Source organism: Schistocerca americana, chromosome 1 (assembly GCF_021461395.2).
Source record: "Schistocerca americana isolate TAMUIC-IGC-003095 chromosome 1, iqSchAmer2.1, whole genome shotgun sequence".
Classification (NCBI taxonomy): domain Eukaryota; kingdom Metazoa; phylum Arthropoda; class Insecta; order Orthoptera; family Acrididae; genus Schistocerca; species Schistocerca americana.
Genome location: NC_060119.1, coordinates 1,080,251,485 through 1,080,271,163, shown reverse-complemented (window position 1 = coordinate 1,080,271,163; position 19,679 = coordinate 1,080,251,485). Strand labels below are relative to the sequence as shown.

At 42.6% G+C, this 19,679-nt stretch overlaps 1 protein-coding gene across 2 annotated transcripts in view; it reads right to left on the bottom strand.

Annotated features, from left to right (window-relative positions):
- Positions 1–19,679, bottom strand: part of LOC124550083 (UDP-glycosyltransferase UGT5-like) — a 90,928-nt gene that overhangs the window by 21,051 nt on the left and 50,198 nt on the right. For both annotated transcript variants that reach the window (XM_047125285.1, XM_047125286.1), the window contains 2 exons: positions 5,579–5,801; positions 2,732–2,951 (listed from right to left, as the gene is read on the bottom strand). In XM_047125285.1, coding sequence (XP_046981241.1) covers positions 2,732–2,951; positions 5,579–5,801 — 443 coding nt within the window. The remainder of the gene's footprint in view (positions 1–2,731; positions 2,952–5,578; positions 5,802–19,679) is intronic.

Genomic DNA, 19,679 nt, shown 5'->3' with positions numbered 1-19,679 from the left:
CCCAGTTCCAGACTGTAGCGCCTAGAACCGCACGGCCACTCCGGCCAGTGCCATTTGCCAGCCGAAGAGGAGCTGTAATGGAAAATAAAATCTGCAAGGATGGGGTCCGTAACATTGGTTATAATAAAGATCTCTGGAAATTCTCTTCCCAGACCTAGCTTGAAGGATCAAGTGCAGCAGAAGATTGTGATCGTTGAGCAATCAGCTGTAGTTGAGGAGTAGGGGAGAGTAAGGACAATGGCAAGTACAACTGGCAGGGATAGTCGGAAAGATCTGAATCAGTGACAATGAGGTAGTGTGTCAAGGGTCGAGGAGAGTGGGTTCCCATGATCGTGCATGAACAGACACTGTCGTATCGCAGAGTGGACAGGAGCACCTGCTACTGGTTGCCGTTAGCCCTTGCACACAGTGCACGGCAGTTTGCAGCGGCTCTGCCAAACATCAATAATTGTTGGCACCATGCACGCCTTGGCCATCATCAACAGGTCAGTCAGGGGTGGTGGGACAGGATGTGCCTGGAGATGAATGCATGCTGGTGGCCACAGATTCTGTGGGTGGAGGTGGGCAATGTGTGGGGTGGGGCAAGTGTGTGCACTCAAGGGCAGTGGCAAGCATGCCCCTCTCACTGACCATCTTAGCTATTAGCTGGGCCATATCTTTGGTGCATTCATGGGCTGGGGATGCAGGGGTTGATACAGGTTGTGCAAACATACAATCACGCAAGCAGGCACTGCGATGCTGTGCGGCAGTGATTATGGTGTCGGGCCAAGGGCCTCAAATGTTCTGTCAGAAATTATGGTCACTGCAGTGGCCATAAAAAAATCTTGCACAGATAATGCCATGTGTACTGCAGTGGGAAAATGCATGTCCCATGTCACAACCAGCAGCGTCGGGAAACACTGCTGGCTTGGCCAGTATGTGGAAGTACTGGAGAGCTGGGAGGGCCACATCTAGGCACATTCCTCCAATGAGAATAATGTGCATGTGCAATGTAATTCCATTGCAGAAAGTAACTCTTTTAGCTGGGCTTGTAGGCCACTGAATTTGCCAAACTGCAGTGGGTTGGTGATAATTTCACATGCCTCTGTGAATGACTGAGGGTTTAAGCTGTGCCACAGCAAGTGCAAACTGATTTGCATTGTTTGTGATAGACTAACCTGCAAATATTGTCTCTGTGAAAGTGAATCACAGAAGGGGCTCATGTGTGTTGAATGGAAGCAAGTGAACAGCAGCAGAGGAAGACTGAGGGGTGGGAGGGGAAGTGTGCACCTTTACGGTGACAGCTTCTGTGAACTATGTGAAGAGATTCATAGATGCTTGGAAGCCATCCGTCTTTCCCTGTAGAGTGGAGAGAGGGAGGGTGGAAGGGGTTTAACCATTGGCCATTGGTGGGGGTTGAAACCGCTGGGAGCAGTGCACCAGGGATTGTTTCACATCACAGTATGCTGCTTTCTTCACGAGCATTGGGAAGGCAGGGGGCTGGGGAAAGCTGCATGGTACACATGCCCCAGTGTGGTGGGGGGAGTGTCAGGCTGGCAACTGCTCATCGCGGTCAGCCATGATTGTGGATGGGCTCGGGAACAGGGTTTCACCAGGGGTCAATAGAGGAGGAGCCACATAGGACTAGGTGTGCAGAATGACATAACAAGACACAGAAATGTTCTTTGATTTCTTTACTGAAATTGGAGAAAACTACATATAACAGATAGTAAGATTACATACTATAATGTAGTAATTTAAAATGTCTCTGAAATGACACTACTTCTCTCCTCGTGGACATTATTATTCGCATGCACCTAGATCTGGTGCACGTATCAAAGTGAAACTAAATACCAGCTTGAAGGTGTCTGTATTATTAAGATAATACCCTTCAGTGTATGCATATTTACAGGAAGGCTGTCTGTCCTTGGCTTAAAAAGGCCAGATGCCAAACCACAAATAAGTCACTGTGGATAACACTCAGTGGGTGCTTGCAGTTTGAGATGTGGACACTGTTTATCAGGCACAGCCCTATCGACAAGGCACTAAGCAGTCTATAACTTGCAAACACGCTCATCACAGTCTACGCAACTTAGACAAATACTTCAGCACACAGTTATATCAAACCGGGCACAACAGCATTATCATGACAACAAAACACTATTATGCACTTGTAACACAAGAGGAGGTGGATGAAGTGACCTTGAATGAATGTACTCTAAGCTTAATCATGTGCAACAGAAACAATACAATAGAGCAGTGTCACTACAGTGGTGAGGGAAATGGCATTCTATTCATGAGGGTACAGTAACACACTAATACTGTAACATACATTTGACACAAAGGATACGGGCAGGTAAAACGACAAGCCATGTATGAATTTACTAATAATAATCACAATGTCAGCAAAGTAATATGATTAAATCGTCTACTACCATAAAGAAGAAAATAACTGGTTATTGCTGAATGAGCAGTTCCAAACAATATCTAGAAGAACAAGTGACTTAATTGACAGAACAAAATACTGGACTGATCATGGATGAAATCCCAAACTTCACTACTTATAATATAAATACCCTTGTAAAGAAATGCTTACATATAACCTGTGAATTTTTTGAGGCACTAAATAATTTTCTGTCACTCCAGAGGAATATTTATTTCCCTCTGGAAATAACCTAATGACTGCAGTGTTTTATCACTGAATAGAGCAGTAATAGTCGACATGCTAATAAAAGTGAATAAACTAACTTACTTTTGTTGTGTTAAGACTTCGCTGATTGCCCATAGTAATGACTCTTCTGTAATGTTGTGGAACAGTAATTTAACTGCATATCCTTTAGCCTCAGCTCGAATTAAATTCACATTTTGATCTCCAAATAGTGGTATTCCTAAAACTGGAACTCCATGGTAGACAGCTTCTTGAAGGCTATGTAAACCGCCGTGTGATATAAACAACACAACTTTTTTATGTCCTGTAAAAAACAAAATAACATTATTGGCTAAATCAAATAATGGAAACCTCAGCTGCAATATCAACAATATAAGTAAAAGACAGATGGCTACTCAGCATAAAGATGTCACACTGAGTTGCAGACAGGCACAATGAAAAGACACTTACACATCAGCTTTTGGCCAAAACCTTCATTAGAAAAGAAAACACACACCCATTCATTCACACAACAAGGCACGCCTTACATACACATGACCGCCATCTTCTGCAGCTGGGACCAGAAAGTAATTTTCATACAGAATGGAAGCAGCCATCTGGAGGGGACATGGAAGGGGAAGGAGTAGCAGGGTATGGGTAGGAGGAGTGTGCAGGGACTAGACTACCAACAGGTGCAGCATTGGGAGGCTATTGGTCCTGGATATGAGGAGAGTGGGGGGGGGGGGGGGGGGGTGGTAAAAGGCTAGAAAAAGAGGAGCCAAAAAAGGAGAAAGACAGGTGGATGTATTGGCAGAATGTGGCACACAAAGAGGGGAATGGGACAAGTATAGGGGGAGGTGATAGGGCAGAATGGGTGGAAGCTGTTGGTTTGAGGTTGTTAGGACAGTTAAGTTACTGTAGTTTGAGGCTGAGATGATGCTGGGAGTAGAGAATGTACTATAAGGATGACTCACATCTGCACAGTTCTGACACACTGATGGCGGAGCAGAGGATCCAGATAGCTCAGGTAGTGAAGCAGCCATTGAAATCAAGCATATGACATAGCCACTTTACAGGTGGCCTGGCGTCTGATTGGATAGGATAAGCCTGTGACAGGAATGGAATGGGAAGTGCTGGGCGGTTGGATGGGCAGGTCTTGTACCTGGGTTTTCCAATTTAGGGGAAGGATCTTGGGTAGGAAATCCTTCATTTCAGGGCATGAAGGTACGTAACCAAAGCCCTGAAGAAAGATGTGGTTCAGCTGATAAGTCCAGGATGGTACTGAGTGACGAAGGGGCACTGTTTTGTAGCTGATTCTTGGGGGCGGTGGGGCGTTTGGGGGTGTGGGGGAAAATGGCATGGGAGATCTATTTGCAGACTGAGAGTGAGGGATAGTGCCTGTATGTGAAGGCTTTGGTGAGACCCTCAACATACTGCAGATACTCTGTCCCTGGTGGCCAGGCTGTATAGGAGGGAACTTTTGGTGTGTAAAGGATGACAGCTATTGAAATATAGGTACTGTTGGTGGATGGTTGGTGGGTGTAATGTGGGCAGAGGTGTGGATGGAGCCATCAGAGGGGAAGACATGGTCGCCCAGGAAGGTGACATGCTGGGTTAAGGAGGACCAAGTGAAGGTGCTGAGATTGTGGAGGAATGAGGATAGGGTATCTTGGCCATGACTCCTGATTGTGATGATATCATCAATGAACCTGAACCAGACAAGGGGTTTGTCATTTTGTGAGGCTAGGGAAGCCTCCTCTAGATGGCCCATAAACAGGTTGGCATGTGAGGGTGCCATGCAGGTGCCCACGGCTGTGCCACAGATTTGTTTGTATACCTTCCCCTCAGAGGAGCAGTAGATGTTATTTAGGTGTATGAGGTGTGAGGTAGTCGATGTTGGAAAAGGTAGTGTTCAATAGCAGTAAGAACATAGGCACAAGGGATGTTGGTGCATAGGGAAGTCATGTCAACAGTGAAAAGTAGGGATCCAGGAGGTAAATGAGTGGGGATTGTAGAGAGCTGGCAAAGCAAGTGGTTGGTATCTCTGATCTGAGAGGCTACATTATGAGCAATTTGTTGGAGGTGTTGTTCAGTGAGGGCTGAAATTCTTCCAGTGGGGTCACAATAATCAGCAACAATGGGGCATTCAGGATTGTTGGTTTGTGGATTTTGTTGAATATGTAGAAGGTAGATGTACAGAGTTTCATAGGGTGAAGAATGGAAATGAATTTAGGGGTGAGGTTGTGGGAAGGGCCTTCAGCTTTAAGCAGAGGTTATGTTAGGCTTCTGGGATGTGATCACTCTGGCAGAGTTTATAAGTGGAGGACTTGGATAATTCACAGGGGCCTTCTGCCAGTTTGTCACTGTGATTCATAGCAACAGTGGTGGAGCCTTTGTCTGCAGGTAAGATGATATGGTCAGGATTTGTTTCCTTATGTAGAAAGCCTGGTTCTCTGAGGAAGGAACATGGGAAAGAATGGTGAGGCCAAGTTGGAAGTAACATGCCTGGGATGGATTGAAAAGGGCTGTTTATGGACAATGTGACCCACCAACCACTCTGAGGGATCCATGCCGAATCGCCGTTGAGGAGTGGGGCAATCTGGACCAACAGTGCCTTGATAAACTTGTGGATAAAATGCCACAAGGAATACAGGCATTCATCAGCGCAAGAGGACATGCTACTGGGTATTAGAAGTAGCGATGTGTACAGCAATCTGGACCACCACCTCTGAAGGTCTCGCTGTATGGTGGTACAACATGCAATTTGTGATTTTCATGAGCAATAAAAAGGGTGGAAATGATGTTTATGTTGAAATATATTCCAATTTTCTGTACAGGTTCCAGAACTCTTGGAACTGAGGTGATGCAAAACTTTTTTTGATGTCTCTTTGTGATGCTTAAATTAACATAAAAATTATTATACATATGTGATTTTTAAGTTAGGTATATTACCCAAAATATCATTTTGGGGAAACCATTTCCCAAGATGTACATTACTTGGCTTCCCAATCATATCATCTTGATCCCATTTCCATAATACTGTTTGCTTCAGTTTTGAGAAAACTTTCATAAAAACATTAAATTTGTCATTTGGCATTTCAGAAGGTTGAACATTTGATCCGAAACTGAAGAATATAACTCCTTCTTCTGAATTATCCATAACTGTTTTAAGTTCCTGCAATATTAAAAAGTGAACCTTGCTAAAAACTTTATTACTGACAGACAAATTCTAAATACTGTCTATTTTGATATAACACTTAATGGTCCTGACAACTAAAGTATCATAATTACTGTTATGACAACTAATCTATGCTTCATGAAGTTAAGAAAACACACATGGTGCAATAAGCAAAGATAATCACATATCCATTCAAATGTACACTTGACAGCACAAAAAGTGGCAGTGGAAAACTGCAGCCAGAGTCAAAGTCCAGCACAGCATTGACATGATTGAATTGTCCTATGCCATTTTTCTGGATTACATTGAGAACAAGAGGAAGAGAGATTATTACTTGAAATCTTACACAATATCATCCTGTATATATTCTGCCTGTACTTCAATAAAATAAAATAAAATTTTCTCCAAACAAAATACACTGCTATTAGCTATAGGTACATTGAAGAAACAGCTTAAAGGGAAGCTTCTGTTTATTGTCAATAGAGAACAAATATGTAGGCATTATAAATCATTGAAATAGACAGGCAAAAATGCATTATAAATAGCTAAAATAGGCAATATGAGGCAATGTTGAAAAACCTCACATTATTTCTACACTCCTGGAAATTGAAATAAGAACACCGTGAATTCATTGTCCCAGGAAGGGGAAACTTTATTGACACATTCCTGGGGTCAGATACTTCACATGATCACACTGACAGAACCACAGGCACATAGACACAGGCAACAGAGCATGCACAATGTCAGCACTAGTACAGTGTATATCCACCTTTCGCAGCAATGCAGGCTGCTATTCTCCCATGGAGACGATCGTAGAGATGCTGGATGTAGTCCTGTGGAACGGCTTGTCATGCCATTTCCACCTGGCGCCTCAGTTGGACCAGCGTTCGTGCTGGACATGCAGACCGCGTGAGACGACGCTTCATCCAGTCCCAAACATGCTCAATGGGGGACAGATCCGGAGATCTTGCTGGCCAGGGTAGTTGACTTACACCTTCTAGAGCATGTTGGGTGGCACGGGATACATGCGGACGTGCATTGTCCTGTTGGAACAGCAAGTTCCCTTGCCGGTCTAGGAATGGTAGAACGATGGGTTCGATGACGGTTTGGATGTACCGTGCACTATTCAGTGTCCCCTCGACAATCACCAGTGGTGTACGGCCAGTGTAGGAGATCGCTCCCCACACCATGATGCCGGGTGTTGGCCCTGTGTGCCTCGGTCGTATGCAGTCCTGATTGTGGCGCTCACCTGCACGGCGCCAAACACGCATACGACCATCATTGGCACCAAGGCAGAAGCGACTCTCATCGCTGAAGACGACACGTCTCCATTCGTCCCTCCATTCATGCCTGTCGCGACACCACTGGAGGCGGGCTGCACGATGTTGGGGCGTGAGCAGAAGACGGCCTAACGGTGTGCGGGACCGTAGCCCAGCTTCATGGAGACGGTTGCGAATGGTCCTCGCCGATACCCCAGGAGCAAGTGTCCCTAATTTGCTGGGAAGTGGCGGTGCGGTCTCCTACGGCACTGCGTAGGATCCTACGGTCTTGGTGTGCATCCGTGCGTCGCTGCGGTCCGGTCCCAGGTCGACGGGCACGTGCACCTTCCGCCGACCACTGGCGACAACATCGATGTACTGTGGAGACCTCACGCCCCACGTGTTGAGCAATTCGGCGGTACGTCCACCCGGCCTCCCGCATGCCCACTATACGCCCTCACTCTAAGTCCGTCAACTGCACATACGGTTCACGTCCACGCTGTCGTGGCATGCTACCAGTGTTAAAGACTGCGTTGGAGCTCCGTATGCCACGGCAAACTGGCTGACAGTGACGGCGGCGGTGCACAAATGCTGCGCAGCTAGCGCCATTCGACGGCCAACACCGCGGTTCCTGGTGTGTCCGCTGTGCCGTGCGTGTGATCATTGCTTGTACAGCCCTCTCGCAGCGTCCGGAGCAAGTATGGTGGGTCTGACACACCGGTGGCAATGTGTTCTTTTTTCCATTTCCAGGAGTGTATTTGTTTAATAAATTGCACTACTCAGCCATGAAATCAGCATATTTATGTTAACATTGTGTGCATTATATTTTTAAAGCAACATAAAGATTGTAAACAAAATGCTAATTGTACTTGATGGAAAAAGGAAAATGTTTCTTGAAAGCCTATTCACTACAGTGCTTTACCAGCTTATTGGTTGCACTTGACAGTCAAATTCTTTTTTAATTTTCTGGAGTCTTGCAGAGTCTCCTGTCAAAAAGCACATTTTTAATATGAGAAAATGAGCCCTCAACATCTATATAGGTAACTGGAACAAATCTAAAACACTGAACCATTGTAGGGTCCATTTCCACTGCAACTGAATTGTCACCTTGTACAATATTTGAAATCTGTCAAGATCAAGATTTTTCAAAAACACCATTTTACACTTTTCTCTAACTAATGAATCCATTGTGACCTTGCCACCACTGATGTGAAATATCACATAAATAAAACTCTTTGACAGAGATATTAGTCACTCCTGCCCACAGGGAATAAAATCTTTGTGACTCTAGTTAACTGGAGTTTGCTACAAATAATGAATTGAGTGATGACCCTACTGTGAACAACAAGTTCTATTTTGATACAACAAGTGTACCTTACGATGTAGTGTTAGCTTTGACAGAGGAACCTTCCACAATTGCCATCATTTCAAACAATTCAAAGAGAATTGTGATAGTAAGAATGACTCACATAATGTTGTCTTCCACCATTATCAGCCTATAGTTGTTTTGAAACTTGAAATTGATGATCTACTGTGTCTTACCATCAATACAAAAATGGTGACTCTGTACACTGTGTGGAACACATTTCAATGTCCTCAGTGACTTTGGTGATGAGGCAAATGTTGCCTCACATCATCAACAAAGTATTTGGGCAACTAATTCAACTCAGTATGACAACACATTATGTGGCTTCACTTGCCCATCTACAATGGGAATGAACCAGATGCATCCATTCACAATCCAATGCAAGAAGAGTCTTCATTTTCCACCTGCACTGTGCATACATGGTCTATGGAATCTTGTTCACCATAGACCTCAGAACAAATGTTTTAGCATGTCCCTAATAGGACTTCTGTAGAGAACATGTATGTTTGAGTTCCCAGTGTAAATTACCAACCTTTAAAATGGAACACCTGGCAAAATAGTTCATGACCATGAAATTCACACTGTACAGTTACAGAATCCATCAATGATACCTCCAAATTTATGGCGCTACTAAGCAACACAGGGGATCACGCCCACATTACTAATGATGTCATAGAAGCACATCTGGCCAAATTGCAAGTCTGACACTGCTAAGGCAGCACTGCTCCAACTCATGGAGACACCAGAGTAATACCTAGGACAAGTAATTTATGAGACAACTCTGTGAATCAGTTAATCTGACTTTCATGCAAGACAGAATGCTCTGAGTGCTCTGGCTAATTAAATTAACACCTCAGCTTCAGATGCAAATAATTTTGCACAAATATAATCCAACGAAAAACAAACTATTTCTGGACAGGCTTTTGCAGTCTCACAGTAATGGCAATAGTTGGATAATACATACAATAATAAACATTTCAAGCACATTCCTACTGCGTGATGTTGGCTACAATCATGAGGAGATGCTAAGACCTCACCATTTGTGTACACTCATGAGAGTGACATCACAAGTGACTGCTAGAGAGTGGTGGCGTCGAGCTGGCTGTGACTGCCATACCCACAGTTGACAAAAATATACCTCACAGCATCGAGAGGGTGCAATCACAGCTATGTTGGTTTTACTCGTGTTTCGGTGATTGTGCATGCAACTGATCCACACTGTGCGAACACCCAAATGCTATGTGTTCTGCCACAGGCAATTCAGATCACTATATCCAACCACAAATGGAACATATGACATCTCTCATCCAATTGCACATTGCAAATAACACTCACATCAGATTTGTTGTTACCATTAGGCACACTGTGCACCTTAGAGAGAATTTCCCATTGCAGCTGATGGTAAGAGATGTTTGTGAACCAATCTTGGATGCAGATTTTATCCATTGATTTCACCTCTCCCCTGACCTAACATTAAGCATCTTCAGGCAAACCCCAGCAGTGGAGAGTCAGTACCCAGTAACACTGGCAGTCCACCAGCACATTCACATACAACTCCAGAGAGGATTATTCCTATACAACCCCCTTCAAACTTGACATATAACACGTGCCTACAACTATGTAATGACCGTCATGATTTGGAGTCTGAACTACAAGCATAACAAAGAGTTATGAAGAGCGATTATACATGTTACAGTGCAAAAAATTAACACCCCATCAGGCCCACTGTCTCTGTGCATTGCCTCAAACCTAGACTTTGGGGATAAACCCACCACAGATGACACAAGTACCACTTGTGCAGAAGACAACAAGCAAAAAGAAAGAGATGGCAATGCACCACCTCATCCATCTCTGCCACAAGCAACACTCCCACTGATGAAATTCAAGATTTTTGATACTGGCCAGCAGTGTCATTGCAGCCATATACAAAGGCCTCCCCCCAACCTTACACAGTTCATTTGCACTAAAGAGGGGACATCATCACTGTGCTTCTTTGTCAAGGAATGGTCCAGTCATGTCCTGCCTTGGAGCCAGCCACAGGCCTGCTGGGCATTCGAAGTAGTATGAATAACATGCGAGAAGCTGAAACCTTTGTGGCCTCCTGCCATCAGTGCTACACATTGCATAGTGGGGTTGAGGGAGTTTCTGTGGGGCCCTCACCATCATTGATGCAAAATATCACTCAAATAAAACTCTTTGGCAGTGATATTAATTATCCAAGTCTGCAGGGAGGGACATGTCTGTGACTTTAGTCAGCCAAAGTTTGTTATGAACAGTTGTACTGTGTGCACATGAACTCTCTGTTGTCTACAATACAGTTCACATTAACCTCACTTGCTAGCAACCTGCTTCAATCCTCAAACTCCCCACACTGGAATTCCAACAAACCAAATTTTGCTGGCACATCGCAATCTTTGAGCTGCATTGTCCACAATTTTCACTGACTTTGTCAAAGGTTGCCCTGTTTCTTGAAGCTGGCAGATCACTTGTACCAGGACACTGGACTCTGCCATGATGGAAGTAAAGTCATTTCTCACTTCCAAAGATATGAGAAGTTTCTTTGCTGTTACAACTGAAGATGCTTCATCCTCCAGAGCAATGACCAACTTAGTTGTACTGGGGAAATTTGTAGCATAGTAAACTGCTGCTCTAAACTGCATCTCCCATCTCATTACGATGAACTGAGAGGGCAGAGATATGTCTGGTGCAATGTCCTTAAATGCCTGACTCCTCGACAGGGCTTTCACAATGATCTTCTTAATACTGGATATCAATTTGTCGACATCCAGAAACAAGCTCCTGACACTATGTGAAAACCACATCCTACAAAGGCCACATGAAGCACATTTTGAAATAGTGCTTTTTCATGTATAACACAGCATCTGAGATGGAATGACATGAATACAGTGTCATAGGTATTCAGTTTCTTCATGCCATCATAACTGTAAATAATTGCTAAATAACAGTGTGATAGTTGAATCATTAACTTTTTCCAGATACTCTGTTGCAAGCTCTTTTAATTCACCTTCTAAAGCATCTAATGGTCTAACAATTATACCGGCAGCAAAAAGATCCATAGGATCAGTTGACTTGTTGACTGAAATACTGATTCTTTTATTTTTTACTCCATTTTTAAATATTTTCATTACCGGTACTTCATTGTATCATTCACTTAAGTAACTGTTTCATAAACTTGATGCATTGGGCAATGACTCATTTGTATACGTCTCTGAAAACTGTCATAATGTTGGATTCTATAGCTTCCAGAAACAGATTCTGGCACCACAAAAAGCTTTACATGAGTTGAACCAGTAAAGGAATAAATAATAATCAAAGAGGCAACAAAAGGCTTTTATATTAGCAGTTAGGCATTTAAATAAAGAAAAAGGCAACCTACAGCTGGTGTTTCAATCATAAAAATGTAAATAATACAGATTCACATTCAAACTGAATGTAGATTTACCACATTTAAAAAAGGGTTTCTACCAAAGTTCTGGTCTCTGCTCATCACTACAGTGGAACAGACAACATTTGGCATTCTCTGTAAAAGGGTGGAGGTTCAGTTCCATGTTAGGAAGCAACAATTTTTTTTCCTTTTCTGTCTTTGGCATAAGAGCCATGTAGGGCCAAGATTCAATAAATTCACCATGCACTTCAAGTTTTGGAGCTCTCTTTTCCTGAAACACTAGAAGTGAACACAGTGAAGTGCTGGGAACCAACACAAAAACAGTACACAATCCTGTATCCATTCAACAAACAGAAACAATAATGTCAACTACACATTACCATGTATTTGATCTTCCTGCTATGCCAGAAAGTGATGTTAAGCCAAATTTGAAAATGTTGATTGTTCTGGTAAACTCTTCACTGTAGCATCGCTACTCAGGAGCAATGAACTGCCACCTGTCGGCTGAGAGGTTCTTCTATGCCATACTTGCAGTTACAGTCCCTGTTGTAAATACTTGATCAACCACAAATTTGGTTTACAATCATAGAAAATGTTTTCACACACCAACAAGTTAAAGATGTGAATAATTTATACTAGTGATCAGCTATTTAGTCAAGTGGGTGAAGCATTTGGTGTTTCATATTATTGTGCACCCAGCAAGTCATCAAGCTTACCTTATTTTAAAAGCAGAAGTAATTGCTTGCTGCCCAAAACTGCCAGGTCAAAGGCTGAGACAAGTGCTTTATCAAGAAACAAAGGGTGACAAAGTCCCTTCAGAATTTTGGTGGCACCTACAAGGTATGATAAACACAATCACAGTTTTCGACTATTTGTTGTTGCAAATTTGGCAACAGTTACCATCACCAGTGCAAGTAGCATTGGCGGCACATGAATATCAACTTATAAACGAGTTACTAAGACTAGCTGGTAGAATATATGCAACACTGAACATGCCAAAAACAGTGACCACGACTTTATTGGCAGGTGGCATGCCATTCAGCTCTGCCCAGTGGATGCTGATCTCACTCAAAGAGACAACATTGGACTGCAACCATCACATTGCACCACCTGCTGAGCATTTCTGGAGAGCTATAGAGCTCATTCACCACAGCTGAAATGCTTATCAGACAGGTTTGAGAACAGTAGCACTGGAGAGGACCTAGCAAACAGTTACAGAACTGCAATGCCAATGTTACCAGCAACCTGGGAGCAATTCTACTAATGTTTGCTGGTACCACAGATGTCAACAAGCATGGAAATGCGTAAAATCATGCACCTAATCAAACAACAATCTCAATCTGGATTAGGCACGACAGATCGCAATTGAACAAAATGTGCCACTAGTGACAAATGCAAGTTAAACAACAGGTGGAACATCATCATGCAGCGGTAAGCAAACTGCTACACAATGGTTAGTATGTCCACAGTAGCAGTAAAACATCTACACAATCTCCACAAACATTACAGCCACCTGCACACCCCACAGCATTTCAATTGTTGTATCAGAGAGACAGATAGATAGCCTCCTTGACTGACACTGGCCCCAAGGTCAGCATCTTCCCACTTCAGTGCACATTTGACAATAAACAAGATGAACATCTGTACCTGGAGGCAGTAAACAATAAGCCATTACGTACTGATTATTGACTTTGACTTCACCAGCCCCTCTATATGGACATTTGTAGTTACTGGCATCACCAAGCTTGTATTAGGTGCCAAAAGTAGGACTACAGAACAAAGTGATCAGAGGCACAGTAACTCCTAGACAGGCTAGCTCTGCCTGCAGCATGGTACAGACAACAGACAATGCTAACACCTGTGCAAATCTACAGAAGAAGTCTATGGCCAGTTTTTGGATAGCATCACAGCATAGTGACATCAAACACCACAACTGGCTAATCTGTTGCACAACATGCCTGCTGACTTGCCTCACTGTGCCTACCAGAATCAAAGGCCAAATTTTAAGAAATGCTTCAAGCTGAGATAATCCAGCATTCTGACAGATTGTGGTCTTCACCTTTGCAACTCATCTGCAAGAAAGACAGCTTGTTGCACCCCTGTGGTGATTATCACATTTTAAATGCCAGGACTGTACCAAACAGGTACTCTGTGCCAAACATTCAATATTTTGTGGGTGCTTTAGCTGACACAAAAGTTTTCTGCATCACATACTGCCATGAAGCATGCAACCAAACACATGGGAGGGAGGTGGAAGTTTAATGACACACTGAAGATATCATTTGGCCCATCTGAATTCTATTTATGCTGTTATATCTGAAAACTGTCCCACAGACATGGCAACATATCACATACCTTAATGACATTTTAGCAATCTCACCAAATGTCGGGCTACATGAATGACAAATGTGAGAAGCATGTTAGTGGTTGACAAATATGACATAGTATTTAATGAGCAGAAATGCATCATCAGCAAAGCAGAAATGACCTCACTGGGATGAATCATTTTGGCAGATAACATTCGTCCATTATGAGAGAAATCAGTAGCTCTACAAACCCTTCTGAAGCCAACAGACTGCCAATAATTACAGTGTTTCCTGGGAATAATCAACTTTTTTTGCTGCCACTTCCCAGCAACTGTCCCTTACAGACATGCTTGCAGAACATGATACCACAGGTTGATGATCCCTTGAGTCAACCTTGGAGACAGAAAAGTTTTCTACAGTCTTCTGCTGCAGTGCTCCTCAATCACCCAGTGCCATCTGCACTGCTGGCAGTAATCACAGATGCCAGGCAAACAGCAATAGATGTAGTCCTACACCAACAGATTGACCACCAATGGCAACCATTAAATAAAAAAACTGCAACCACTTCACAGCAGTGGATCACATATGGCAGAGAACTACTTGCAGTGTAAGAAGTTCTTTAATATTTCCACCAACAATCTGAAACTTGCACTGTGACAGTTTAAGCTGACCACAAAACTGTTAGTTCCACTTTCCAGAATACTAGTGACAGGTGTTCCACCAGGTGGTTAGACATACAGAATTTGTTAGCCAGTTTACAATGGAGGTGTGTCATGTGAAAGTAGCAGAAAATATTACAGCTGACTACTTCTCACACATCTGTGGTTTGGCGTATATATAGCATGGACAGCTAAGAACATGCTACCTTCTGAAGACTGCAGATCAACAACTACAAGAAATTATTGCCTACCCTTCCACAGGACCATGACTTTCACAAACTTGGTGCCAGGCACAAAATTAACACTATGGTGCAACATCTCTTGACACAAGCCAAGCCTGTACACTGCCCCAGAACTCCACAAAGCTACTCTTGCCAGTGTTCACAACCTGTCACATCCAGGAGTAAACATGATACTCAAGTTATTGGTTTAAAATAAATGTCCTCACATAGTCACATTCATGTATTCAGTGCTAGCTATGCAAAACGGGATGAGTCATAAACACTGACATGAGGCAGTTTCGAGGCTCTCCAATAAGACTTGCCCAAGTCCACATCAGTCCTGTAGGCTAGGGTGTCCATTCGTCCCATTTTTCCCGGGACAGTCCGGTTTTTTACCAAAATGTCTCGCTGTCCCGAAAGTTTTTTTGGGGATGCTCAAATGTCCCGTTTTTTTATGATTCCACTTGGCTAGAGTATTTTACGCTACTGGTTGTTTGACTTGCTATTAACTGCTCAATTATTTACGCTAGGAAGCGTGTGATGACTTTCAGCATACACCAAACATGTACTGAACTGTCAACAATCGCAAGTAATTTTAAACGCACTATAGGTTACCAATAACAACGAAGATTCTTCTCTTCTAAATCGATCCACTGAATCCGTCCTTTCGGCCCAGAGATACTCTACACCACTAACACTTGCTCTCTGGTTTTTATCATCTCACTGTTAATGTTTTGCACTGTGCAATCACTGTTTCATTATGCCAAAACGAAAGTGTAATTTTAACAGCAATATAAAAAGCAAGTTTCCTTTTATCACTGGTAGTGGAGAAACTGTAGAATGTACGTTGTGCAGATGAAAATTTGCTATTGATCATGGTGTAAGGTCTGACACTGTGAATCACATTAAGACTAAGAAACATCGCATAAGTGATCAAACGAGAAGAGCAAACAAATGCGTGAGTGACTACTATGTAAACTTAAAATCAGTAGCAGAAATGGATAGGCAGTTGGCAGCTCAAGAAGCTACTTTTGCATACCACAGTGCAATGCATAACCATAGCTTTAAGTCAATGGACTGTACTACAGCAGTTGTTAAAAAACTTTTCAATCCTAAATTCACATGTGGACACACAAAATATAATGCAATCATTTCAAATGTTATTGCACCGTATGCAGCTCAGCAGGTTTTAAATGAACTGAAAAGTGCTCGATTCATTTCTGTAACGATTGATACATCGAATCATCTGGATTTGAAGTTGGTCCCTATCCTTATCAGGTATTTTCACCCTGAAAATGGCATCATGGTGAAAGTCCTCGAATTGCTTAATTTAGCTGGAGAAACTTCAGATTTACTTCAGAATTGGTGGTTTTAAAGAAATATGATCTTGAGGGAAAGGTGATTGTAGTTTCTGCAGACAACACTAACACCAATTTTGGTGGCAAGCAGAGGAAAGGGAAAAAACAATTTGTTCTATAAACTGCAACAGAACACAGTGAATAATACAGTAGGTGTTGGCTGTCCCGCACATGTGGTGCACAATTCCTTACAAACTGGCTCAGATTGCCTACCCATCAACTGCCAATTAATTGTAAACAAAATCTACCAGCATTTCCACATAGATACAGTAAGGGTTGAATCTCTGAAGTAGTTCTGTAAGTTTACTGAAACTGTATACAAAACTGTACTTGGACACAGCAAGACAAGGTGGCTATCTCTGCTACCAGCATCGGAAAGAATTGTAGAGATATTTCCTGCTTTTAAATCATATTTCATTTCCCTTGATAAGTGTCCTGTTATCCTTAAACAATTCTTTGATAACCTTGTGTCTATTGTTCTTCTACGTTTTCTTGCTAGCCAGCTAAAACCTTTCTCCACAATAATTAAATGTATTGAGAAACAAGAAATCACAATAATGGAAGTTTATCAAGAAATAATCAAATAATTGGGCAAATTGCAACGTAGAAAATCTGAAAGATTTACCACATCCTTTGTACTGAGACTCTAAGAAAGCTGGAAGAAGAGGGTGAAATTACCATAGAACAATTTCATGTTTATGCTGACATCTTCTATGACTCTTGCATTGAGTATATTAAAGAATGGTGTGTACCATTTCTCACGCCTTTTAAAGCATTTGACTGGGTTAATACTGAAAAGGAGCAGCTACAGTAAAGGATATTCAGGACTGTTGTGTTTTTGTTAAAAGTATTGTACTAAATTTTCCTGTTGATGAAGATGAACTATTTGATGAATTTTCATGTGCACAGAACTTCATAAAAAGTGAAGAAGGAGACAAAGAAAGTGTTAGTGCAACGTGGTCTAAAATATTTGCTAATTTCAAAAGTAAAAACATTAACATGAAAAACATGATTCATTTGGTGGAGTTTTGTCTGGTAATTCCTGGGTCAAATGCTCCTCTGGAACATGTGTTTTCGTTAGTGAACTCTTTGTGGTCAGATGAAAAAACCAGAATGAAAGTTGAAACAGTGAGGGCCTTGCTCATTGTCAAAACACACTTTAATGGTGTATCGAGTACTGACTTTTATGATACAATTTCAAATGAATATGCACTTCTTGATAAAGTACATAAAAGTGAAAAGCATGATGATAGTGTGGCAGAATAATTGTAAGAAGTTATTTGGGGTCATCTGAGTGCACGTTTTAAAGGTAAACTTGTATGTGTATTAAATTAGTCTATACAATATTTATGTCCCATTTTTTTTCTTCGTTATCCCAGGTTTTTCTCTAATTTATTTTAAATGTTCCCTTTTTCAATGAAAATGAAATGGACACCCTACTGTAGGCCCCCCTCCACCTGTGAGTGGCTAGAGATGCCTTTTCAGAGTGATGGACAGATGTGCTTGATGAGCGAAGCAACACCTATCATGGACATTTCTACTTTGTCACCACCTGGATAGCATGTTTTGATTGCTCTCTCCACATGACTGCAGATGAGGGCCATCAATTCAAATCCATTTTGGTCTAAGAACTGTCCAACTTTTGCAGCATTCAGTGTCATCATATGACAAAGTATCATCTTACCAGTAGTGGGTTGGTGGAAGGATGGCATCAGAACTGAAGACATCTCTCATATGCCACAATGAGAAAGGGACAGATGCTCTTCCCACAGTCCTCTTTGACCTCCATGCAGTGTACAAACAGGTCATCAGAGCATCATTAACAGAAGTGGCCCATGATGAAACATTATGCATTCCAGCAAAGTACCTCATACCTGTACCACTACCATGTACAGCAGAAATGCCACAGGTGGTGCAACAGCTCCAAGATCACACTGCCTAGATCCAACACCTACCTGCCCAGCTTTGTGCCACATTGAACACCATGATTTCATCCATGATGCTTTGGATGACTAGGTCACTATTGAGTGAGTCAAGCCAGTGTGGGTGTTATCTTCACTTCCACAAGACATCATGAAGACACTGCAAGCTTCATTACACCCAGAGACGTCCATGCTGACCTCACATGCAGTTACCATCTCCATCCATAAGCCAGCAGCCACAATGTAATCACAAGCAGCAACTACAGATGCCATGGCCAGCAGTTAGCTCAATAGCTGTCCAGCAAATGTAATTTAAATTTTCTTAGATTCTAGCCGATTTGCAGTATACAGCGGGTGTGTGGGAGGGGCGGGGGGGGGGGGGGGGGCTGATTGTAGCATTAGTAAATTCTGCAAAGGGGATGCTGCATCCACTCACTTTGATGCACTTTAATACACTGATTGGGGATCACTCAAAAGTAACTCTTACAAAAGGTTTCAGGCTGGTAGCCCTTAGTTTCCAAAATATGTTCATATTATGAATAATGTTACAATTCCATCGGTGGGGCAATTATATCATAAGGGATCAATTTGCTTCCAGCAGGATCATTGCCCAATACACATGAAAGAACAGAATGAGGTTTCCTTTCTCAGCTGGTTTCCTGCTGTACCAGACATCAAACCCACTGAAAAAGTATGGGTGCAGATAAAGTGGACCATATGAGAAAACTTTCCTGACCCTGGAACAGTGCCCTAGCAGAAAATGAAATAGAATTGTGATAGACATGAAAATCAACATTTTAGTTGTAAGGCTTTTATTTTTAATGTCACAACCAGTTTTGGGTGAACAATGTCCATCACCATGTGCAAATCACTGAAAACAAAGGAGAGTAATGTGCTAAAAATAATTTTTCTATATTCCTGCATGAATGAAATAATTAAAACTAATGCAGACATCATATACACAATTTTTAGGCCGCCCGGCTAGCTGTGTGGTCTAACGCACTGCGTCCTGAGTGGGAAGGCATGCTGGTCCCTGGCATGAATCCTCCCAGCAGATTACTGTTAAGGTCTGGTGTGCTGGCCAGCCTGTGGATGGTTTCTAATGCAGTTTTCCATCTACTTTGGCGAATGCGGGCTGGTTCCCCTTATTCTGCCTCAGTTACACTGTGTCAGCGATTGCTGCACAAACACCCTTTCCACGTATGTGTACACCATCCTTACTCTACTATGCAAACATCTGGATCTGGGGTTACACTCATCTGGTATGAGATGTTCTCATGGGGGTGAGGGGGGGGGGGGTGTCCACTGGGGGCAAAACCACACAATAACCCTGGGTTTGCTGTGGGGCAGTGGTGGTGTGGGTGGACTGCTGTGATCT